Source organism: Phodopus roborovskii, unplaced genomic scaffold (genome assembly GCF_943737965.1).
Source record: "Phodopus roborovskii unplaced genomic scaffold, PHOROB, whole genome shotgun sequence".
NCBI classification, from domain to species: domain Eukaryota; kingdom Metazoa; phylum Chordata; class Mammalia; order Rodentia; family Cricetidae; genus Phodopus; species Phodopus roborovskii.
Window position 1 is genome coordinate 570394 of NW_026126408.1, and position 22454 is coordinate 592847.

Sequence of the window (22454 nt, forward strand, 5' to 3'; positions counted from 1 at the left end):
CTCTTTATGGATGATGGAGGGGGATGGGCATGGGCAGCACCAGGCCCTATACTGCACTGATCCCTGCCAGGGTATTGCAGCTGCTGACAATGATCAAGCCCTCACTTTGGGCAGGGTGCTGACTGCCCTCTGGGAAGTGGCCATGATCATCATGCTTATGCTAGTGATGGTGGGTGGGAGAGGAGGGAGGTGGTGGTGGCATCCAGCCGCTTGTCCCAGGTCTGCACAATGGTAAACACGACTCTGCTGCCCACAGTCTCCATGTCCCATGTGTTCTTTGATGTCTTAAGAGAACCCCCCTTACACCTGCAAAAACAACAATAGCAAAACAACAGCAAAAGCCCCAGGCTCAAGCTCCCTCTTCACAAGTGCATTTGTAGGATCTGTAGGATTGCCTGATGAACTGCAATTCATAAACTCTCAGGTAAACACTTGAGAATGAGCAAGCTGAAAACTGGCCTGTTTTTAAAAAAACACTCTATGATTTCTCTCTCCCCGGTCCTACTGCTGCCACCCGCCACAGATGCATTTTTGGAACAAGCCGTGTCATATCAGCAGTTTGCTGACAACCCCGCCATCATCGATGACCCCAATCTTGTGGTCAAGATTGGTAATAAGTAAGTTCCTGCTGACAGTCCTTTTGGTAGTGGGAAGGTACTGTTTCTGTCAAGCCTTAATGAAGTCTTGTCAAACTTAATTATTGTCCTTCATTGTTTGTAAAATTCTATGTCCCCATGCAGCTGCTGGGCTGAGAGAATTGACAGTCTTGTGGAGTATGTGTGTGTGTGTGTTCAGTGTACATGGTGTGTATACGTGCATATATGTATACATGGGGAGGCCAGAGATCCACATTGTATTTGATCACTCTACCTTTTTTTTTTTTTGCTTTCTGAGGCAGGGTCTCTCTATGTAGCCCTGGCTGTCCTGGAACTATGTAGACCATGTTGGCTTCAAACTCACTGAGATCCACCTGTTTGAGCCTCTCTAGTGGCTAGGATTAAAGGTGTTTCCCACAGTGCCTGGTCCTCTACTTTAGTTTTTGAGACAGGGTGTCCCACTGAACTGTAATGTGCTGGTTTGGCTTAGCTGGCAGACAGGCAAGTCCTAGGAATCCTCCTGCCTCCACCTCCCAGCACTGGACTTACAGGTCTGTGCCACAGGCCTGCCTTTTGAGTGTGGGTGCTGGGGATCTGAATTCATCTGGGGATTTGAAATCTCCATGGCAGGCACCACATCTGGGGTTCTGAAATCTCGATGGCAGGCACTGCATCTACTGAGGTGGCTTTCTGGCTCCACTTTGTGGGTGTTAATATGTTCCTGTACCAGACCTTGAAAGTGACCATGTCAGGTGTGGTGCTTGGACTGTGGGCCTCTGAACCTGTCTAGTCCTAGGCCTAAGGGTACAGCTGCCATTTAGCATAGAGACATCACCATATGAGCTTAATCTGTGGTGTGCAGTGGGCTCTGAAGACTGCTGTAGACTTTCCTCACAGAGAGGGTGTTGCAAGTCCTGCCTCACTCTCCTGACACTGTCTCTTCATCTTGTTAGGTATTACAACTGGACAACAGCAGCTCCTCTGCTGTTGGCGATGCAGGCCTTCCAGAAACCTTTGCCAAAGGTGAGCGCTAACACGATTAAGAAAAGGGGTCCAGTCGGAACAGGTTAATGGGAGAGTCACGGTTTGATTTGACTTGAGAAACCAAAGTCCATGATGTCCTGATGCTCACGAGGACCCATATCAGTATTACAGATCTCTCTCTCTCTCTCTCTGTTTTTCTTTCTCATAAGCATTGATCACCAGGGCAAGTCTCAAAATTCATGGTGTTGTAGGCCCACGAGCCCACTCCTACCATGTCCCGTGCTGGGATTATAAGTCGGCAGAGAGGGGCAGACACCAGAGTGCAGAACCAAGTGAGGATGAGGAGAGAAAGTTTAGCTGTGGAAGACTGGGAGCCACCATTGGGTCAGATGCAGGAAGACTGGGAGCCACCATTGGGTCAGATGCAGGAAGACTGGGAGCCACCATTGGGTCACTGTCTTAGGGCATTGCTAGGAAGCCAGTCCTGTGCCTGGTTCACTGAGGCAGGGGTGAGGATGAGGAGGCAGGGGTGAGGATGAGGAGGCAGGGGTGAGGATGAGGAGGCAGGGGTGAGGATGAGGAGGCAGGGGTGAGGATGAGGAGGCAGGGGTAAGGATGAGGGAGGCATGGATGAGTATGGGGGAGGCAGGGGTGTTAAGGCTGAGGATGGGGAGGCAAGAGTGAGGGTGAGGAAGTGCAGGGGTGAGGATGGGGAGGTAGGGGTGAGAATGGGGAGACAGGGGTGAGACTGTGGCTTGCGTAGCTCAGGGCCTGCATGTGAACAGGGTGGCTATAAGGCAGAGGTAAAGGAGGAAGTCATACCCGCCAGTCATAGAGTGTTCATCTTCTTCTCTGCTTGCCTGGAATTGCTTGTTTCTTCCGCATTGCATCTTCCTTCTATAGCCTGGGCACCATCGTTGGACCACAGAGTCCCAGTTTTAGATTGGCTTTGCTTGGTGGCCATGGCTGTTGCAGTCTGTCAGGTAGTTCCAGAGTGTGAGGTTCTTGGAGGTCCAGTCTCACTTTGTTTAGTCTGGGCTTGCCTCTTCAAGGTCATGTGTGTGCTGTAGTTTGGGGATGGGACCTTGTGTTTGGTAGCCCTTTCTCATATTTGTGGACTGGGCCAAGGCATGGTCTGTAAAATGATTTTTGCTGTGCTCCTGCCTCATTTCTCCCTGTATCCATAGCCCAGAATATGGTTTTTAAGGCTTTCAAAGTATCAATGAGAAAACGACTAAATGTGGTGGAGATGTGGCTCACAGAGGAGGAGGCACAGGAGGCCATAGAACAGCATGGTCCTCAGGGCTGTGATCTAGGGGGTAGTGGTCTGGGTGATTCTCTAACATGGACATGATTGTCTGTGTAGCATTAGTCTTTATATTATACATAGCTAGCACGTTTAAAATGGTCTTGTGTCTTCAGTTGTAAAATACCCTGCATTTTCTTCTAGTCCTTCCTTTTATTTTAAATCTTTGATCCATATGTATTTTATCTTGAGAGTAATTGAGGGAGATTTGGGGGCTCAAGTCCACCCCCTCCCCCATGGTTACTGAATCAGGACCCTTACTGAGCTTAAATCATGGATCTAGTGTCTTATGTGACAGTGTAGGTGACAGTTGGTGGGTAGCATGAGTGCTCTACGTGCTCCCCACATCCCGAACACAATAACAACATCTAGAGTAGGAAGGGCGGTGGCAGGATAGTCTTCAGGTCTCACTGCCCACAGTTTGATCTCTTCTAAACTGGGTCTTGCAGAGCCATGGGATGACCATGGATGATGCAGTCCAAGTAGGTTTTGTCCCTGGAACTGAGTCCACCTCCCCTGAAAGGGTCCCCAAGCATGTGACAACCTGCTTCTGGACCACAGTTTGAGGTCCAGAACAGTTGAGAATCACCTCAGGATCGCCCCTGTGTCCCATGTTTGGTGGCTTTCTTCTTGATGGTTGGTGCCTGGTGCTGGTTGCTCCGTTTATCTATACATTTAGGCTACTTTATTCATCTGAACTTTGGATTTTCTGTTCCAGGGATGTGTTTGTTCATGAACCAACACTGAGATTTTTTTAGATTGATGTATATTTAACACCCTGCAGGACTGGCGCCTACTTACCTTAATCCTGTTGGATGGTTTTCTTTGCTGTTTTTGTTTGTTGATTCTTTAAAAGAACCTTAGACTCCATCTGGGGCTTGTTGTTTGTAGATGAATTTCATGGAGGAGGAGGAGAAGAATAGGCAATAGATTTGTGTATTGTGTTGTTTCAGAACATTGTATGCATAGTTTGTCTTTTAATGGGCTCCGTTTGTTTTCATTGTCAGTTGAAGATCTTTTAAATATTAATTGTGTACTTGAGTCTAAACCTGTGAATCATTTGTCTATCTACCTGTACCTATAAGGATGAAAGACTAAGTCATTCTTCACTAGCTGAGGTAATAGTTACTTATAATCGGTCTAAATGGAGGGTGGAAAATCGGAAAATCAGACATTTGCCTGAGCCCCAAATAGACAAAAGACAGACGTTATTCTTTGGAAATGTTTATAAAATTACTATTTCATATTTAATCTCCCCTATCAAACTTTGAAATATTCAAGATGTCCATATGAATTTTATTTTTAACCCTTGATTTTTAAATCAGTCTGCTAAAATTTAGTTGGTTAAGCTTTGGAAAGTTATTTACTAAAAAAGAAAGCCTGTATATTTTGACTCTTGTTTACAGCTGTTGGATCCTGTACCAACCATAGCCATCATTTCTTTTTCTTTTCCTGTTTCATTTTGTAGTCATCATATTGAGGCTAACAGCATCATAAACAGTCATTTTACTTTGAAAACTTAAGATCTACTAACCACTAATGATTTCTAATGCTTTCTTTTCCTGTTGTTGTTGTGTTGTATTTTGTTTGTTGTTTGTTGGTTCTTTTCCCATCTTCTTAAGTCTTCCTGCCTCAGTTACCTTCACGTGATTTTGGACGCCATTAGGTTTTGCCTTTCTAAAATTTTCAGTCCACCCACAGTATGTCGCGTTACATTTTTATTTATTTATTTATTTTTCCGTCTCCTCCTTTGATTTGCAAGTACATTTTCTTTTGTATTGAGTATGCTAAGTTGATTTTTTTTTTTTTTTTTTGGTTCCATTATTTATGTTACCATCCATTTAAAACAGGCTACTGTGGAATCCATCATGAGAGATAAGATGCCCAAAAAGGGAGGAAGATGGTGGTTTTCCTGGAGGGGAAGAAACGCCACAATCAAGGAGGTAAGCAGGGAGCGTGGTGTGGCAGTCGTACCGAGTGTGTTTTGGTTTTATGTTGTCAGGTTTGCTTCCATTGGTTTGTGTGAGTGAAATAAACTCCATAATCCTGGTTTCGGTGAACTGGCCCTACAGAAAGAGGACAGGGACAGAAGGTGGCCAAGAAGAAGACCCAGGTTGTGGAGCTGTTTTCCCACTCTGGGGTTACTGTGTCAGTAGAAAGAAGCACTAGGTATGAATGAGTCTTCTTGCTGGCACAGAGCACCTGACCGCTAAGGGAGGCAGAGAATGTGGCTCACAGATAGAGAGCATGGCCCATGAAGGGAGAGACTTGAAGCAATGCCCACATTCAGGGTGGGTTGCAAGATTTTAAAGAACCTGACTCGGATCCTGTCATGTTGACAATAATATCCATCCCATCACAGAAGGGTTTCAACATGGCTTATGTTGATGAGGACAACATACTGAGTCCGCCATGGCTGTTGACTAAGCCTCTTGAGCCACATCTCTGAAGGCTCAGGTCTCATACATGAGAATGTGTGTGCCAGCTCCCTGATTTGTCAGGCCTCCTTCCACCTCCCAGCTCCTGTCCTGAGCACTTACCCTGCCTGGCCTCCAGCTCAGTGCCCTCCAGGCTTTTCTCAAGCCCTCTCCTCCCCTGGCCAGCCCCTCAGTGGATTGTAGGTCCCTCTTTCCGACTTTCACCTCTTGGTTTTTCCTGATCATCCACTCCAGTCCTCATTTCCAAACCAGACAAGCCAGACAGTTGTTTGCAGTCCACACCAGTTCATTACTTAGCCAGAGAAACAGAAGCTTCAAGGCACGGAGTCAGAGTTGCTCTCAGGCACACTTGGGGTTTTCCTTTTGTTGAAAGAGTGAGCAGGGAAGGGCTCCACTGTCTCTCTATGGCTGGACATGGCCCTTATTCAGACTCCCTCCATGGAGGCCTTTGAGGCTGCAGATTCAGTGTTGTTCCAAGTTGAATGTTTCCCCTTAGCTCCTCTCCCGCCAGTCCAGGGCTGCATATGGAGTCCATCCTTGACCCCTCTTTCTCATTCTCTGTATTGAAGTTGGATCCTAATTTATGTTGCCCCTTGCTTAAAACATTTTTAATTATTGGTGTGTGTGTGTGTGTGTGTGTGTGTGTGTGAGAGAGAGAGAGAGAGAGAGAGAGAGAGAGAGAGAGAGGGAGGGAGGGAGGGAGACAGAGAGAGAGAGGCTGGCAACCAGCAAGCTCCAGTGAGCGTGCCACAGTTCTGGATTACGGGCATGCATAGCCCTGGCCAGCTTTTACATGAACTGACTGGGATCCTAATGCTTGTGAAGCAAGAGCTCTTCCCACTGAACCTTGTCTTCAGCCCCTTCGTTAGCGGCGTCCCAGGTTTCCTACAGTGATAACTGAGTTCATTGGCATCCTACAGTGCCTGTGTGTTCTAGCCCTGACCTCCCTTACTAGCCCTGTCTTCTCTTTCCTTCTACCCTTTAGCATAATTGATTAAAACTGAGTCTAGCCAGGGCCTTTGCACATGCTCTTTCTGCCGCCTTGCACTGCCAGGATCGCTTTGATCCCCCTTCACTTAGTTAACCAGCAGCTCAACTCCTCCTTTTGTGCCAGGATATCAACTATCCTGCTCCCAAGGACCATGACCTTTTCCTCATGCATTGTGCCAGGGTTTACAATTGTACGCTCAATAGTGAGACATTAGGCTAACATTTCTCACTTCCTCCACACCCTAAGCTCAGTGAAGATAGAAACCACTTACAGCTTTGTTTACTGTGGAGCTGGTGTAGGGATGATGTACGTATTTATCGAATGATTGCTTCCAGAGGTAGTAGTAAAACCAGAAGGCTGTGGTAGACACTCCCGGAAGCATCACTGGGCTCATCTGAGTCTGTGAGGTCAAAGGGAGGATGTGCTGTGAAGTGCTGTGTGCAGATCAAATTGTTCTTAGACAGTGCTGCTAATGTGTTAGCTACAAGGTTCTGAGCAAGTCAGGACCAACAAGGATGCTATCCTGAAGCAGACTTAACAACACAAGGGGCTTTCTAGTATAGTTATCAGAGGACAGAATGTTCTAGAATTCCAGGCAAAATTATATTTCAAAGACCTCTTATTTGTAGGATATCTAGGTTCTCAACAGTTAGAATTAACAGGAATGCCAGTGTGAAGGAAGGAGTGTTTATGAAATTAAGTATTTCTCTAAAGAATGGAAATAGTTATTTATGTAGCTCTGCATTTCTGAATTAGCCAAGTGAAAAGTTGTTAACTATGATAGCCAAGTCACACAGTTAAATCATTCAATTGATAATACATAAATGGTTATGTCAGTTGCTTTTGTATTTAGGAAAGCAAACAACAGCTGGACATGGCACGTAGGCCTTTAACCCCAGTACTCAGGAGTCAGAGGAAGGTGGATCTCTTTGAGTTCAAGGCCAGCCAAGGCTGAATAGTGAGGTTCTGTCTCAAAAAAAAAAAAAAAAAAAAAAAAAAAAAAAATAAACAAACAAACAAAAAACCAAGTAAAGTAAAGCTGGGCATGGCATTGTGTGCCTGTGACTTTAGTACTCAGGAGGCAGAGGCAGGAGAATTACCATAAGGTGAAGGCCAGCCTAGGCTAAATAATGAGTGTCAGACCAGCCAGGACTTACATAGCAAGAGCCTGCATCTAACCAACCAGCCAGCCAACTAACCAGCTGAAGGGATATTTCAAACTGGTTTCTAGTCTCATACTTTAAGATATTCACTGTTATACTGATTTATTTTCACCCCCCTTGAGCCGGACTCTGTATAGAGCCCTGCTTACTTTGAACTCCCAGCTATTTCCCTGTCTCAACTTCCCCAATGCTGAGATGATAGACATGAGCCACCATGCCTAGCCTAACTTGCTTGCTTCGTTAAATGCACTGGAGGTCATTAACCTGTCTCTTGACCAAAGTGATTTCACTGTGTCTCCTTCATCCCTTGACATATTCTCTGGCCTCTTCTGACTCAGTGGCAGTCTGCTGCTCTATTCTATCCCCTCCCTCACCCACCCTCCCTCCTTCCCTCCCTCCTCTCCCCCCTTCCCTGTCTATGGCCCCTTCCCCCCCTTCCCTCCCTTCTTTGCTCTGTGTCAGGCTTTCTGGTTTATGGATCAGTAGCAAGTGTATTAGCGCCCTCATTCCTGTTTGAGAGGTAAGGAAACAAAACTGTGAACAGTCAATGGGATTGTCCTAGGTTTCCCAAGTGTGAGAGTGCAGTGGGCCTGGGCTCAGGGTTCTCTTAGATACACCAGGCTCTCTCCAGGATGCCCTAGAAGCATTTCCCATTAGGATTATGTAGCATTGGAAGAGAGACATGCTTTCTCATTTTCTCTGAGAAAAATATGGCGTGCAAATATTTTGAACATTTCTATTGGCAATTAGAAGAAAATATTGTGGAAACCCTCAGGAATCCAGGCAGCCCCCGTTAATGCACATGCCTCTGTGACAGTGATGATGGTGCTTGGGCTGGTGCCAGGAACACTTAGGGATAACTAACAGGCTCTTTCCTGTCAAAAATGCTTCTCAGCTTAATCTTATGATATTTCTAGGCAAGGAAGTAATGGGGACCTGCCAAAACAGACACCCTCCCCAGCCTCCTTGGTGGGGGTCCCTATCCTGAGTGTGTGCCTTTGCTGCCTTGCTCTGGGCCTCATGGGGCCCCATGTTGGGTCCCCAGCTTTTGGGAGAACCCTTTCTCCTTTCTCCTCCTCTGACAGCTTCTTTTCCTTTCCTTAGGAGAGCAAGCCTGAGCAGTGCCTGCCTGGGAAAGGCCACAATACCGGAGAGCAGCCTGCACAGCTTGGCCTGGCCACCAGGTATGGGAGTAGGGTGTCACTCTGGTGATGATGCCACCCCTTTCTTGGGCCAAATTAGGGTCACGCACATGCCCACTGGACACTGATGAGGTCAGCCAGTGGCTCATGTCTTAGGTGTAGGTTCTCTCTGGCTCTGGAGTCACTAGGTGACCGAGACCAGGAGTGGTTTATTGAGATGGTCTTTTTCCTTTCTCAAGTGTATTCAGCTTCTCTCACACAGCTGAGGTTCAAGGTAAATGTGAGTCTCCAGGGAGCTACTTAGCTAGAGTCTTTCTCAGGGTCCTGGCCTGTGTGGTGCTTGTCTGTCTGCCTGTGTGGGGGGTCAGATGTCAACACTGGACTCTTCTTAGCTGATGAGAGCTCCGCTGTGTGCTGGCTCATTTCCAGGGGACACTGACTAAGGTTTTGAGTCCCCTGGCTCCCGGCCGCAGCTCTGCACTTTAAAGAATGTTTTTCACTGAACTCACTGTTTCTGCTGGACTGCCTGGCCGTTGAGCCCTTGGGATCCACCTGTCTGCACAGCCCCCACCCTAAGCAATGGGATTGCAGATGTGAGCAATCTGCCAGATGTGAGTACCTGGTTTTTGAGTGGGCACCTGGGTTTTAAGGAGACCCCCGCTCGGTTCCTCATGCTTGTATAGCAAGCCCTTTACCCACTGAGCCATCTCCTGGTTAGCATTGGAGTCAGCATTAGTTGGTCTGTCTTCAGGTCAGTCTCTGTATGGACTGGAGGGTGCCTTGACTCTGCGGCGATGTCACTGGTCTATGATGATGATGCTGGAAATGAGGATGACACAGGACAGTCTGTGCCAGTGTCATGATGATAATGCCAGCTCCTCACATTTGCAGTCTTCCTGTTGCCGTGGAACCTGATACTGCATTTCTCACTCAGCAGCTAGAACACATGGGCACTGTGGGTCCCATCCACATCTTTGTTGTTTTAGTGCCTCGGAGGTCAAGGCCAGGCCAGTTAGAGCTGGGGCATGTTGAGAACATTGAATTCTACCTGAGTTGATGAGGGATTCCCTGCATGCTGGTTCTCTGTCAGAAGTAGAGATGTGTTCCTTTGGCAAGGGAGAGTCTGCTTTGTAGAAGACTGTTTGGGGGTAGGGTGAGGATGGGCTCTTTCTCAGCTGGGATGCTCTTGAAGCAGAAGGCTTCCCGTTTTTGCTGCTGGTGCCCAGCTCTCTCCTGGCCCTGCTGTTCTGTGCCCTCCTGTGCCCATGCCTGGAGTGGGTGAGATGCCCAGCAGTGTGAGCCTTAGCACTGTCTTCCTGGCTGTCTGGTCAAGAGTTCTTTCTGTTTCTCTGCGGTGGTGCAGCAGGGGTGGTGCAGCAGGGGGTGGTGCAGCAGGTGTGGTGCAGCAGGGGTGGTGCAGCAGGGGGTGGTGCAGCAGGTGTGGTGCAGCAGGGGGTGGTGCAGCAGGGGGTGGTGCAGCAGGTGTGGTGCAGCAGGTGTGGTGCAGCAGGGGTGGTGCAGCAGGGGGTGGTGCAGCAGGTGTGGTGCAGCAGGCGTGGTGCAGCAGGGGTGGTGCAGCAGGGGTGGTGCAGCAGGGGTGGTGCAGCAGGGGGTGGTGCAGCAGGTGTGGTGCAGCAGGGGTGGTGCAGCAGGCGTGGTGCAGCAGGCGTGGTGCAGCAGGGGGTGGTGCAGCAGGGGTGGTGCAGCAGGGGTGGTGCAGCAGGGGGTGGTGCAGCAGGTGTGGTGCAGCAGGCGTGGTGCAGAAGGGGTGGTGCAGCAGGCGTGGTGCAGCAGGGGTGGTGCAGCAGGGCGTGGTGCAGCAGGGGTGGTGCAGCAGGGGTGGTGCAGCAGGGGTGGTGCAGCAGGGGTGGTGCAGCAGGGGTGGTGCAGCAGGGGTGGTGCAGCAGGGGTGGTGCAGCAGGGGTGGTGCAGCAGGGGTGGTGCAGCAGGGGTGGTGCACGCAGGCGTGGTGCAGCAGGGGTGGTGCAGCAGGGGTGGTGCAGCAGGGGTGGTGCAGCAGGCGTGGTGCAGCAGGCGTGGTGCAGCAGGGGTGGTGCAGCAGGGGTGGTGCAGCAGGGGTGGTGCAGCAGGGGTGGTGCAGCAGGGGTGGTGCAGCAGGCGTGGTGCAGCGGGGCGTGGTGCAGCGGGGGTGGGTGCACGCAGGCGTGGTGCAGCAGGGGTGGTGCAGCAGGCGTGGTGCAGCAGGGGTGGTGCAGCAGGGGTGGTGCAGCTGGCGTGGTGCAGTAGGGGTGGTGCAGCAGGCGTGGTGCAGCAGGGGGTGGTGCAGCAGGGGGTGGTACAGCAGGGGTGGTGCAGCAGGGGTGGTGCAGCAGGGGTGGTGCAGCAGGGGTGGTGCAGCAGGCGTAGTGCAGCGGGGGGTGGTGTTGCACGCAGGCGTGGTGCAGCAGGGGTGGTGCAGCAGGGGTGGTGCAGCAGGCGTGGTGCAGTAGGGGTGGTGCAGCAGGCGTGGTGCAGCAGGGGTGGTGCAGCAGGGGGTGGTGCAGCAGGGGGTGGTGCAGCAGGGGTGGTGCAGCAGGGGTGGTGCAGCAGGCGTGGTGCAGCAGGGGGTGGTGCAGCAGGGGTGGTGCAGCAGGGGGTGGTGCAGCAGGGGGTGGTGCAGCAGGGGGTGGTGCAGCAGGCGTGGTGCAGCAGGGGTGGTGTCAGATCCTCTCTCTGTGGTCCTCTCTGCATCATCATCTATGAAGCAGGATGAGAGACGCCTTGGCATCTTCCTTTCCCCTTGCAGCTCCCTGAATGCTCACAGTGACCCTGTGACAAGATGATCAGAATGCACAAGCCCCAAGGCAGACCACAGTCACCGGAAGAACTGTGATCATTTGGGCATTTTAAACTCTTTTAAGACCTGTTACAGGGGCCAAGTGCTGGGTGTCTTCCAAACCTACACTGCTGCCACAGGCCAGACCGAGACCTGGAAGAGATAGGGCCCTGAGGCCCGGTGAGCTGTTATGAAGCATGGGCTGTGACATCTTGGCAAAGGGGCAGAACATAGAGGACATGGTGCCTGTCATTCTTATCGCCATTTTCCTCCTTCCTATTCCTGGCTGTGGAGGAACTCAGGGACACAGGAGCTGGCAGAGGGTGGAGGGACAGTGGGACTCCATGGAGTCCTCCTGGGCCTGGGAGTCTGTGTGCTCTGGGAATCTATGTGTGTTTTGGTGGGTCTCCTTCTCGTCTGCACTGTGGAGTAGTGCCCCTCCTGTTACAGAAAGGCAGTCCCACTCTCCCCCACCTTAAATTACACATATCAAACCTTGAAAACTGTAAATTGGCTCATGTGTGATGGAATTGAGCCTCTGAAATATGTGGAAGTTCTCTTGAGGAATGTAAATCTCTTCATTTGTGGTGGTGTCCCTGACTCCCAGTTTTACAAGAGTCACCTAGATGCACCCCCCCCCATTGGCATTACAATGTTTTCCTAATTGACAGACCTGATTGACAGAACAGTCCCCAAAGTCCCATAATTGAGCAAACAGCTTGTCACCATACAAATAATTAAAATGCCATTTGAAAAATGTACGCGGTGACAAGCGCTAGCTTAAATGCTCACAGTTTCTCATCACAACACAGATTTTCAAATGACTTGGGGACCTTTTGTTGCCGTTTGCAGCCACTGTGGAGCAAGTGACATCTAATGAACCTCTGCAGGAGTGATTGTGGGGGCTCTGCCTTGTACCACTCAGGGTGGTGAGGTCTGGAAGGTGGCAGGCTCCAATGGCTGTCCACATGCCCATCAGAGAGCTGCCGGCAGCCAACTGCACTGCTCCCATTTTCGGTTTTGAGTCTGTGTTTCCCTTCCTATGTTCCTTCAACATGGCACGCTGCATGAATTCAGTGGGCCGTTCTCTTCCTAAGTGGCAGATGGAAATCACAGCTATTCCCACTTGCTCGCTCATCCCCTCTGGAAGAGGCACACATCAATCTGTTGTTGCTCAGAGCCATGGGTACATTTGTTCGGATCTCACTTTGCTCTAGACTGCTTGGAACAGGAAGGGCTTTTCTTCATTGCGGTGCATCCAGTTGCATTCCGCTTGACCACTTGACGAGAGAGGGCCTTGCCTGGAGCATTGGTCATGTGGCTCAGGCTGCAGGACTGGGTTTGCCCCATCTGGAAACCTCTAGGATGTCAGTTCAGAAGGATGAGTACTCCTGTGGGATCTGTAGATACTGGATCAGGAAGGGACCTGGTTGAGCATTATGGGAGAGCTAACTGAGGCACAGAGTCCTGTGGTGTCAGTCTGGTGTGGGACTTAGATGTCTGTCTCATTTTCCCCACGGTTTGCTGCCACACTGAGCTTTGGTGGATGCAGTGTGTTCTGCAACTTAGAAAGGCAGGAATAATTAATTCGCCATAAGTAGTACAGTGTATCTTTCCTTGAGCTGGCAACCTTGATTTTCAGGTCACAGCTGCTGTCTACACTCTGACTCACCAGAGTTCAGGTCTGCCTCAGATAACCAGAATTCCAGCCTGTATGTCGCCTGTCTCCTTTGACATGGTCTTTGATCCCAGAACTTATTCACAAGCTTTGTGAATACCAGGAATGCTCTTCTGGCCCTGGCGACTGTTCTGGGACTGACTTCTTTAGGCAAAACCCGAAGAGAGCAGGGATGACCTGGCAATGTTGTCTGCTTTTTTCAGTATCTGGCTCCACCCAGAAGTGGGGATGCTGTGTGAGTGTTCCCCATGATGACTTCTCAGTCCTGGTCAGCCTCAGGCTGTGCAGATCACTTCTTTAATGCGTTTCTGTGGTGGAAAGGCTTGTATGGGAGGCTATCGGGGTGACCGTAAGGCAGGCCAGGGGTAATGGAGGCAGGGACAGACTGAGAGGATGTTGAGAGGGGACACTCCCTGAGTTAGGAAGATAAAGGGATGTGAAAGTTGGCGTGCTGGTTGATTTATTTATTTTTGTCAACTCGATATAAACCTAGGCATGTCTGGGAAGAGGGAAGCTTAAAACTGAGAAAATGCTTCTGCGAGATTAGCCTACAGGCAGCCCTGTAAGGTATTGCCTTATTTAATGATTGATGCATCAGTGCCATTTATTCCTGGGCAGGCGGCCCTGGGTTGTTGCTCAAGAAAGCAGGCTGAATAAGTCATGAAGAGCAGGCCAGTAAGCAGCCCTCCTCTAAGAGCTCCACGTCAGCTCCTGCCTTGAGTTCCTGCCCTGACTTCCATCAGGATGGAATGTGACCAGACATTGAGTGATAACTGAAGTAAACCCTTTCCTCTCCAAGTTGCTTTTGGTCTTGGTGTTTTATCTCAGCAACAGAAGACCAATCAGAGGTGTGCCTGGCTTTTCCCATTTAGCTCAAGCCCGTTATTAAGTACTTTGCAGGGTGTGAAGACTTGGGAAAGCAGAACAAATATTATTGGGTTGGAGGATGAAGCCACAGAATTGAGCTCAGGGGGCGACTAATTTACTGACTTGTCTTCTGTGAGGCACTTAGACACCATGGGCCTGAGTCTTATCCTGCCTCCCAGCCCCAGCCTGTAGGAGCTGCCAGAACTGGGACATTGGTCTGTGCATTCTGTGAGCAATTGGTAGTGTCCTCCTGGCTCATAGTGACTTCCAGGAGTCTTGGGGGTGGCAAAACTTAGGTCCAGGGAGTGTCCTTATTGTTTGATTGTTTGGAATTGATGGAACTGGATCTGAGACAACCGGTAGCGTTTGGACTGTAGACATTTGAACTTGCAGGGCTTGGCCCATAGCCTTCAGTGGAAAGAGAAAAGAGGTAGGCGAGTGTGTGTGTGTTTGTGTCTTTCTGGGCCAGAATGGGTGTAGTCCTGCTCATTAGGAGTGGAATCACACTAGTTAAAAGTGAGTGATGAGAGTTGGTAAGCAGGGAAGTGAATTAAGAGAGGCAGCCCCTCTCCCTCAACAATGAAGCCATGTATGAATGGGGATATAGGAGAGTTCATTGATAAATCTAAAGCCATATGGCAAATGACCACCCAGGAGACCTGATTGACTGAATCATTGATTCTGGGCCTAATGCATTTTTAATGGCTGCCCAGATGTGTTTTCTAATTACATCACCATGTGTTCCAGAATAAAGCACGAGTCATCCTCCAGTGATGAAGAGCATGCGGCTGCCAACCCATCGAGCTCAAGCCACCTCTCTCTCTTGTCGAATATCAGCTACAAAAAGACCCTGCGGCTCACGTCTGAGCAGTTGGTGAGTCCCTTGCTCTCAGTACAGCTGCATTTCTCAACCTCAGGTCATGGCCAAAGAGAATTATAGGTCTCTCTTGAAGGTCTGAGGGTCCCTCCTACTGTCCTGCTCACTTAGCCCTTCTTCTAGGTCCTTTCCTATGCCAGCATGCCTGCTGGTGACTTCACTTTGGTACCCCATGTTTCCAAGCTGACCTTGTATCTGTTCAGATGGATCTGCTACATGACTTTGCACTCCTGAGTTGCTTTTGTTTCTGACCTAGAAGGAGGAGACAGCTTTGCCTGAGCCCATTTATCTTCATTATCAGTGGTCGAGAGTCTTTGGAATCTCTCCTGAGTGTTTCTGCTTTGAGAGAGATGCTTGTTAACACAAATGCATCTATAAAATTGGTAGAGATCAAGCAGGTGTGATGAGGTTTAGAGAACCCTCGTGTGTGTGTGTGTGTGTGTGTGTGTGTGTGTGTGTGTGTGTGTGTGCGCGCGCGTGCGCGCACGTGCGTGTGTGTGTTTGTGTGTGTGTGAGATGTGGCTAGTTTTAAGGAGGCCTTTTCAACCTCCTTAAATCAAGGCCATCAGAGTAGGTATTTCTACTTTTCTACAAAGAAAGTCTTGTGTATCTATTGAGAGAATTTATGGAGAGCAGGTTTTGATAGGATAGTTTTAATGGGAAAAGATGACTCCATGTTAGCCACTTGTAGTGCCCTGGGGGACACTTAGAGTCAACGTTGTGGGTCTGTGCAGCTAGCTGCTGTGTCTCAGAGTATACTAGCAAAGATGGAAGATCGACCAAGTTTTGTTTTCTGGATGTTATGATGTGCTTGGGCCTGGTCTATGTTTTTATGGACTCAAGGCCTCTCTTTCCAAAAACAATATTGAGGGAAAACATTTTTTCCTGATTTGCAGTTGTGTTCTTATACCAAGACCCTTTACATTTCCTATGTAATGGTATGATTTGGGTGAAGCCTGTTAGCCAGTCACTTAACTCCACATACATACACTCTAAGTTCTGGATCAAGTTAGCATTGCTTTTAGAAACAATGCTTTGTAAAGAGTGGTGACTGCTTCACAAGTGAGGCCAGGGATAGCTAAGTCTGACTTAGGTTATCATTCCAGCCCCGGAAAGAGCTAAAGCCAGAAACAGAAGTGTGAGAACTTGGCAGTAGCCTGGGGAAATGGTTTGATTTGAAAGCCCCTGGAGGCCATGCAAGCCCTTAATGTCCTTGTCAAGAACACGGATGGCCCATGTTTTTCAGAAAAGCCTGAAGCTGAAGAATGGCCCCAACGATGTGGTTTTCAGTGTCACCACACAGTACCAGGGCACCTGTCGCTGTGAAGGCACCATCTACCTGTGGAACTGGGATGATAAAGTCATCATCTCAGATATCGATGGGACCATCACGAGGTGGGTCTATCTGCAGGGCGGTCTGAGCTGGCTTCCATTGTGGGAATTGGAGCACACAGTTTCTGGTGCATTTGGAACTTCCCAGAGAGGGGTAGCACCTGGTCCTCCATAGCTGCCACCAGGGCCTGGTGGCTTGTTTCTGTTTGGGTACCATCTCTCCATCCTGGTGAATTTTGGAGAATGCTGGAATGCTTAGCAGCTCCTCACTTGGGTTTGGCAAACCCTCCGCATGGTGACTCACCATAGCTGCCCTTAGTGTCCTCACATGTTTCTGTGAGCCTAGGGCTTTCTGTTGAGAAGGCCATGGATTTTCTTCATACTGTTATTTCTTTTAGTTTTTTCTTCCACACGTTTTTGTGGGTCCTTGTGTATGCGAATGAGCCGGACCTCAGGGCTCAACCTGGGGGCAGTCTGTTCTCTTCTCCTGACATATGGGTGCCTGGGATCAAGCTCAAGCCAATTAGGCCTGGCAGCAATCACCTTTACTATCTGAGCCATCTTGCCAGCTCTTACTGATAGTATTTTTATGGGACATGCGTATTGTATCTAAGCCAGTTGGGCATTTTTCTTCTCTTAAAGTAACCTTTGCCTTATGTATATATGTTTTTCATCTTTATCTAGATCGGATACTCTTGGTCATATTTTGCCCACGCTGGGAAAGGATTGGACCCACCAGGGCATTGCAAAGCTATACCATAAAGTAAGCCAGTAAGTACAGAGGGTCTGACTCCCGCCTAGTAACTGCCAGTTTGCAGCTCCCACACTCTGTATACAGAACCTCTCCTTTCGAGCATGGATTAACTTACAAAGAAGAAGAACTTGCTTCCTTAAGGTGGCGGGTAAGATTGTCTTTCCCCTAGGATTACAAATGAGACAAGAATCCCTTCTTTCCTCAACAGTGACCTTCAACTGAGGGTAGCTTTGGGATCCCCCTGCACCATCCACCGTTGAATATACACTAGTGTGTAGAGACTTAATTTTGAGATAGGGTCTATTACTAAGTAGCCCAAACTGGCCTGGAACTCACAGTCTCTGCCTCCCAAGCACTAGAATTTTGGGCATGCGAGACCATGCTTCAAGGCTTTTTTTGATTGTCATGATTACAGTGTGCTATGGGCACCTGATGGGTGGAAGCTGTGACTGACAGTGCATCACTATAGGCGTCTTACCGCTACCTGCTCCAAGATAGCTTTGCGCTGGGGACGCCGTGTCCCATAGTGCATCACTACAGATGTCTTACATCTACCTGCTCCAAGATAGCTGTGCTGAGGACCCCAGTCTAACAGCTTATCTTGAAAAATTTGATGGTGGTAAACCATTCAAAACTATTTAAGTCTGCCTGGATTGTGGGCTTCGGATTTTGTATTTTTTTTTTATTGTGCGTGTGTATGTGTGCATGCGTGTATATGTATGTGCGCATATGTGTTTGTGTGTACACACATTTGTTTATGTGTATGTAAATGTGTTCATATGCATGTGTGTTTGTGTGTGCGTGTGCATGTGTGTTCCTGTGTGTATGCATGTATGTGTGTGTGCATGTGTATTTGTGTGTGTGTGTGTGTGTGTGTGTGTGTGTTTGTGTTGGCATGCCTCAGTTTGATTGTGGAGGTCAGAGGACAGACAGCTTTCAGGAGTTGGTTCTCACCCCCACCTCACTGAGACAAGATCTCTCTTGTCTGTGCCACTGTTGTGTATTCCAGTTAGCTGGCCTGAGTCTCCTGTCTATGCCTCCCATTTCACCACAGGAGTGCTGGGACTGCAGATGGTGCCAGCGCATCCGTCGCTCTATGGGTTCTGGGTGGATTGCAGGTGGTCAGGCTTCCGTGGTTTGAGCCATTTCTCCAGTCCCTGCATCGTTTAATAAAGCAGGCTGTAGTGACTGGGGCAGAATGAGAAACCTGGGCACAGGCTGCTCTGCCATGCTTTGCTCCAAGGTTCTCCAGACTCCATGCCGGCCACTGACCATCAAGAGTGGATGGTGTACCATGCACCTTTCCCCCATTTCTCTGTACCTCACCACTGCTGTGGTTGAGGGACGATGGGAAGAGCCTCAGAGACCTGGGCGGGACAGCCTGTAGTGCTGTCCTTTTCGGTGGTGGACGAATCTCACCACCCTACTCCACCCCCAGGAAAGTCTCTCCATCCTTGTGCAACCACTCTCTGTCCAGCTATGGGAAGCATGGTGTTGTCTGGTATGCAGAAGAGGTGACTGGTGACTTATCATAATGGAAAACTACTCTAGCTTGGACACAGAGAGCTCATCTATGATTCAGTGAGAGGCATTCAGGCTCATTGTCCCCTGGAAATAACATTTTACAGAATACAGTGTTTCACATGTGGGCCCTTGCAACCATGCCTTTCTTCATAGGGCAGATGGAGAAAAGGGTTTGGGATGCGGCAAAGTTCCATCTCACAGTGCTATTCAAGGTAAATGGCTTGTGTCTTTCAGGAACGGCTACAAGTTTCTCTACTGTTCGGCACGTGCCATTGGGATGGCAGACATGACAAGGGGCTACCTGCACTGGGTCAACGAGAGGGGCACTGTGCTGCCACAGGGACCACTTCTGCTCAGCCCGAGCAGCCTCTTCTCTGCCCTGCACAGGTACTGCCCTGCCATCCGACCCCCATTCCCTGCACAGGTACTATCCGACCAGCTGACCCCCTTGCGCTGACCTGCTGGTCAGCCCTGTTCTCTCTTCCTCATTGCCAATTTTGCAGAATGAGTAGACTGTTGGACTGGGGAGATGGCTTTGTTGATAAATGCCCTTACTTTTCAAGTGTAAAGAGGAATTTGAGCCCCAGAACCCGTGTGTGTGTGTGTGTGTGTGTGTGTGTGTGTGTGTTAAATGCATTACTGATTCCTCGCACAGCACACCAAATACAGTCTCTTTGAATGCATTAATAATCTCGAGTCACCAAGAATGCATCAGTATCACATTAATGAAAGATTTTCCCTTAGTGTCACACTGAAGTGACACTACCTCTTGGTGTCATCTCACCAAGAATGTACCCAGATTTGAATTCTTGACTTCCTTGTCCATATGTGCTCTGCCTTCTTATCTGTCCGTCACTTGTCTGAATTCGTCCTGCCTGGCTTGTGAATCTGTCCCCATGTCTGCGTCTGTCCCTCTGTGTGTGTGTGTGTGTGTGTGTGTGTGTGTGTGTGCGCGCGCGCGCGCGTGCACGCATTCTCTTCTTAGCTGGCCTCTTCTGACTAGTACCCATGGTTGCAGTGCTCACATGGAATGTTCAGCAGTGTCTAAGCTGTGTTGTACCCACTGTTCTGCCATGTGGCTTTCCGAACCAAGTTTCATTAAAGCATCCAAAGGTCTGTTGAGATTTGACTAAAAGTGCAATGAATCTAGAGACCGGTTCAGAGAAAATTAATAGCTCAATATAATATTGGATCATCCAGTTCAAGAATCTGACCCATCTGTTTTATTTAGGTTTTTCTTGTCCATTTCAGTGAGTTTTAATTTTTTTTTTTATAATTTATTTACTTTTTTTATTTCATGGACATTCATGTTTTTACTTGTATGTATATCTGTGTGAAGGTGTCATATCCTCTGAAACTGGAGTTACTGGCAGTTATGAGCTGCCTTGTGGGTGTTGAGAACTGAACCTGTGTCCTCTGGAAGAGCAGCCAGTGTTCTTCTCTGATGAGTCATCTCTCCAGCCATGAGTTTTTTATAATTTTGACCAAGAAGGTCCATCGTATCATTTTGATACCTAAATTATAAGTTTTATAGCTTTTATTTACCTTTTCTTACATTATTCTCTGGCTAGCACCCGAAGCACACTGAAGGGCAGTGCTTCTGGACACCATTGTTTTACTCCCCATAGAATGTTTGCAGAAGGGTCTTATGGAAGGGTCTCGCCATGTAGCCCTGACTTGGCCTGGGACTGAGTAGGTAGACCATGCTAACGCCTGCATTTGGGGCATCTTCATGCTTCACCTTTCTAGTTCTGGGATTATGTGTTGCCACCACAACCAGATTTTTGTAGTAGTTCTTTGTTTTTGTTGTTTTGTCTCCCCCCCCCCTCTATTTTTAATCTAACAGGCTCTGCAGTTAAGAGCACTTCCTGCTTTATAGAAAGCCAAAGTTTGAGTCCCAGCATCCATGCTGGATGACTCACAACCACCTGTAACTCCAGCCTCAGGGTATTGGACATCATCTATTGGCTTGTACAAGCCACCCACACACACGTGGCACACTGACACATACAAATAACAAATTTAAGAAAGAATTTCCTAACTAGATGTCACCAGTGTTCAGTGTCTTTGTATCAGAGGTGATCTCCTTCCTCTTATCCCATCATGTGTGACAGATTGTTACGGGGATCACTTTAAAACTTCCTATAATGACTCTGATCCCCTGTACTGCCTCCCTTTCATTTATAGATGTCCTTGGAACTTGGCCTGTGTGCTCACCAGTGAGCTTGTGTGTGTGTGTGTGTGTGTGTGTGTAACTCAGAGGACAGCATGCAAGGGTTGCTTCCCTTCTTACATGGCTCTGGGCATACTCTCAGGCTGCTGGACTAGGCAGCGAGCCTCTTTACCCACTGAGCCGCTTTTGTGGCCATCACACCACTTTAATGCAAATGTAGTAGGTCCTCCCAAGCTGACCAGTTATTTATTTATTTGTTTTAATAGAGAAGTGATTGAAAAGAAGCCAGAAAAGTTCAAAGTCCAGTGTTTGACCGACATCAAAAACCTGTTTTTCCCGAACACAGAACCCTTCTATGCTGCTTTTGGGAACCGTCCTGCTGTAAGTACCCGAGGGATCACAGGGTCCTCAGATGCTGCCCTTGGTGCTAGTAGTTTTCATGAAGGCTGGCGGAGGAGTACATGTAAAGTGAACGTCTCCTAAGGCAAAGAGGTTAAAGGTCAGTCAGACATGGCCTCTGGTCTTCTTTGAGTTTGATGCTGGTGACCTGGACCACAAACTTGCAATTGTGTATTACTCTTTAAGTGAGTAAAATAAGGGCACTGAGGTACTGGGTCCTTCCTGCGAGATGGGCCCACCATCCCAGCCCTGTCTGATGGCAGTGTTGGGTCCTGTGCCTCCAGCCTGAAGCAGTGAGATCTCCCCAGCTGAAGGAAATGAGTGGAGATGGCATATGTGAACCATGCTTTCCAGTAGGTTTAGTTCAAAATCTGCAGCAAAGACTCATAGGGTGACAGGAAGGTGTGGAGATGTTGCTGCAAGGTTTTGTATTCTATAGAGTATAGCTGCATATTCACTACTCAATTGGAAAACTCTGCTTTTAAAACCTGTGGCAGATTATAATGAAATGAGAAAAATGGGTTAGAAAATAAGCCCGAGGAATGTCAGCCAGCCTGGCAGGGGATAGAGGAGGTTAGCTCAGGTCCTGAAGAGTTGAAGGAACTGAGGCCCAGGCAGGAAAGCTAGCTGAATGTGTCCCTGTTTCCATGAGGTGCAGTGACCATTAGTGAAAACTGGATAAACGTGACATTCAGTGAAAGGTGGCATGTGCTTGTTTGTACAGGGAACTCCCTGCCCACCCTGACATGCCCAATCACCCTTTCTAAACATAGGATGTGTATTCCTACAAGCAAGTGGGAGTGTCCCTGAACAGGATCTTTACTGTCAACCCCAAGGGCGAGCTGGTGCAGGAGCACGCCAAGACCAACATCAGCTCGTGAGTTTATCAGCTTCCCAGGAGCTTGATCCCCCCCACTGTCCCAAAGCCAGCATCACTGTCCACTGCAGTCATGTTTAGCCATCGCTACTTTGCTTTAACATGTGTGTGTGTTTGTATGTGATGTATATAGTATGTATAGTATACTTGCATGTCTTCATATCCGTGGAGGTCAGAGGTAAATGTCATGCATCTTCCTCAATCACTCTTACTTTAATTTTTGAGACAGCGTTTTTCATTGAATTTGAGTCTTACCCACTGGGATATCCTGGCTGGCCAGCGAGCTGCAGGATGCTTCCTGTGTCCAATGACCCAGCACTGGGACTGTTATCATGCATGATACCTGACTTCAGGGAAGGCAGTTTATCACCAAGCCATCTCTCCAGCCCTTTTTAATCTTTAATTCCTCTAAAAATGGAGTTCAACTCTGTGTCCTCAGTCTCCATGCTAGGCTAGCACTGCACTGCAGAGGTGCCCTTCTCTGTCCCCAGCTTACCGATGTTTGCTTTGTTTGAGACAAGATCTTGCGTGGAGTCCAGGTTGGCTTTGAGCACTGAAATCCTCCTTCATTCTCCCC

At 48.7% G+C, this 22454-nt stretch overlaps 1 protein-coding gene across 11 annotated transcripts in view; it reads left to right on the plus strand.

Moving 5' to 3' along the window:
* Positions 1-22454, plus strand: part of Lpin1 (lipin 1) — a 73054-nt gene that overhangs the window by 45728 nt on the left and 4872 nt on the right. For 6 of the 11 annotated variants that reach the window (XM_051181632.1, XM_051181636.1, XM_051181635.1 and 3 more), the window contains 11 exons: positions 524-617; positions 1550-1619; positions 4509-4586; positions 4737-4829; positions 8583-8662; positions 14689-14815; positions 16065-16213; positions 16835-16921; positions 18663-18815; positions 20868-20982; positions 21774-21877. In XM_051181632.1, coding sequence (XP_051037589.1) covers positions 524-617; positions 1550-1619; positions 4509-4586; positions 4737-4829; positions 8583-8662; positions 14689-14815; positions 16065-16213; positions 16835-16921; positions 18663-18815; positions 20868-20982; positions 21774-21877 — 1150 coding nt within the window. The remainder of the gene's footprint in view (positions 1-523; positions 618-1549; positions 1620-4508; positions 4587-4736; positions 4830-8582; positions 8663-14688; positions 14816-16064; positions 16214-16834; positions 16922-18662; positions 18816-20867; positions 20983-21773; positions 21878-22454) is intronic. The other 5 variants (XM_051181639.1, XM_051181640.1, XM_051181633.1 and 2 more) reach the window with 1 other exon arrangement.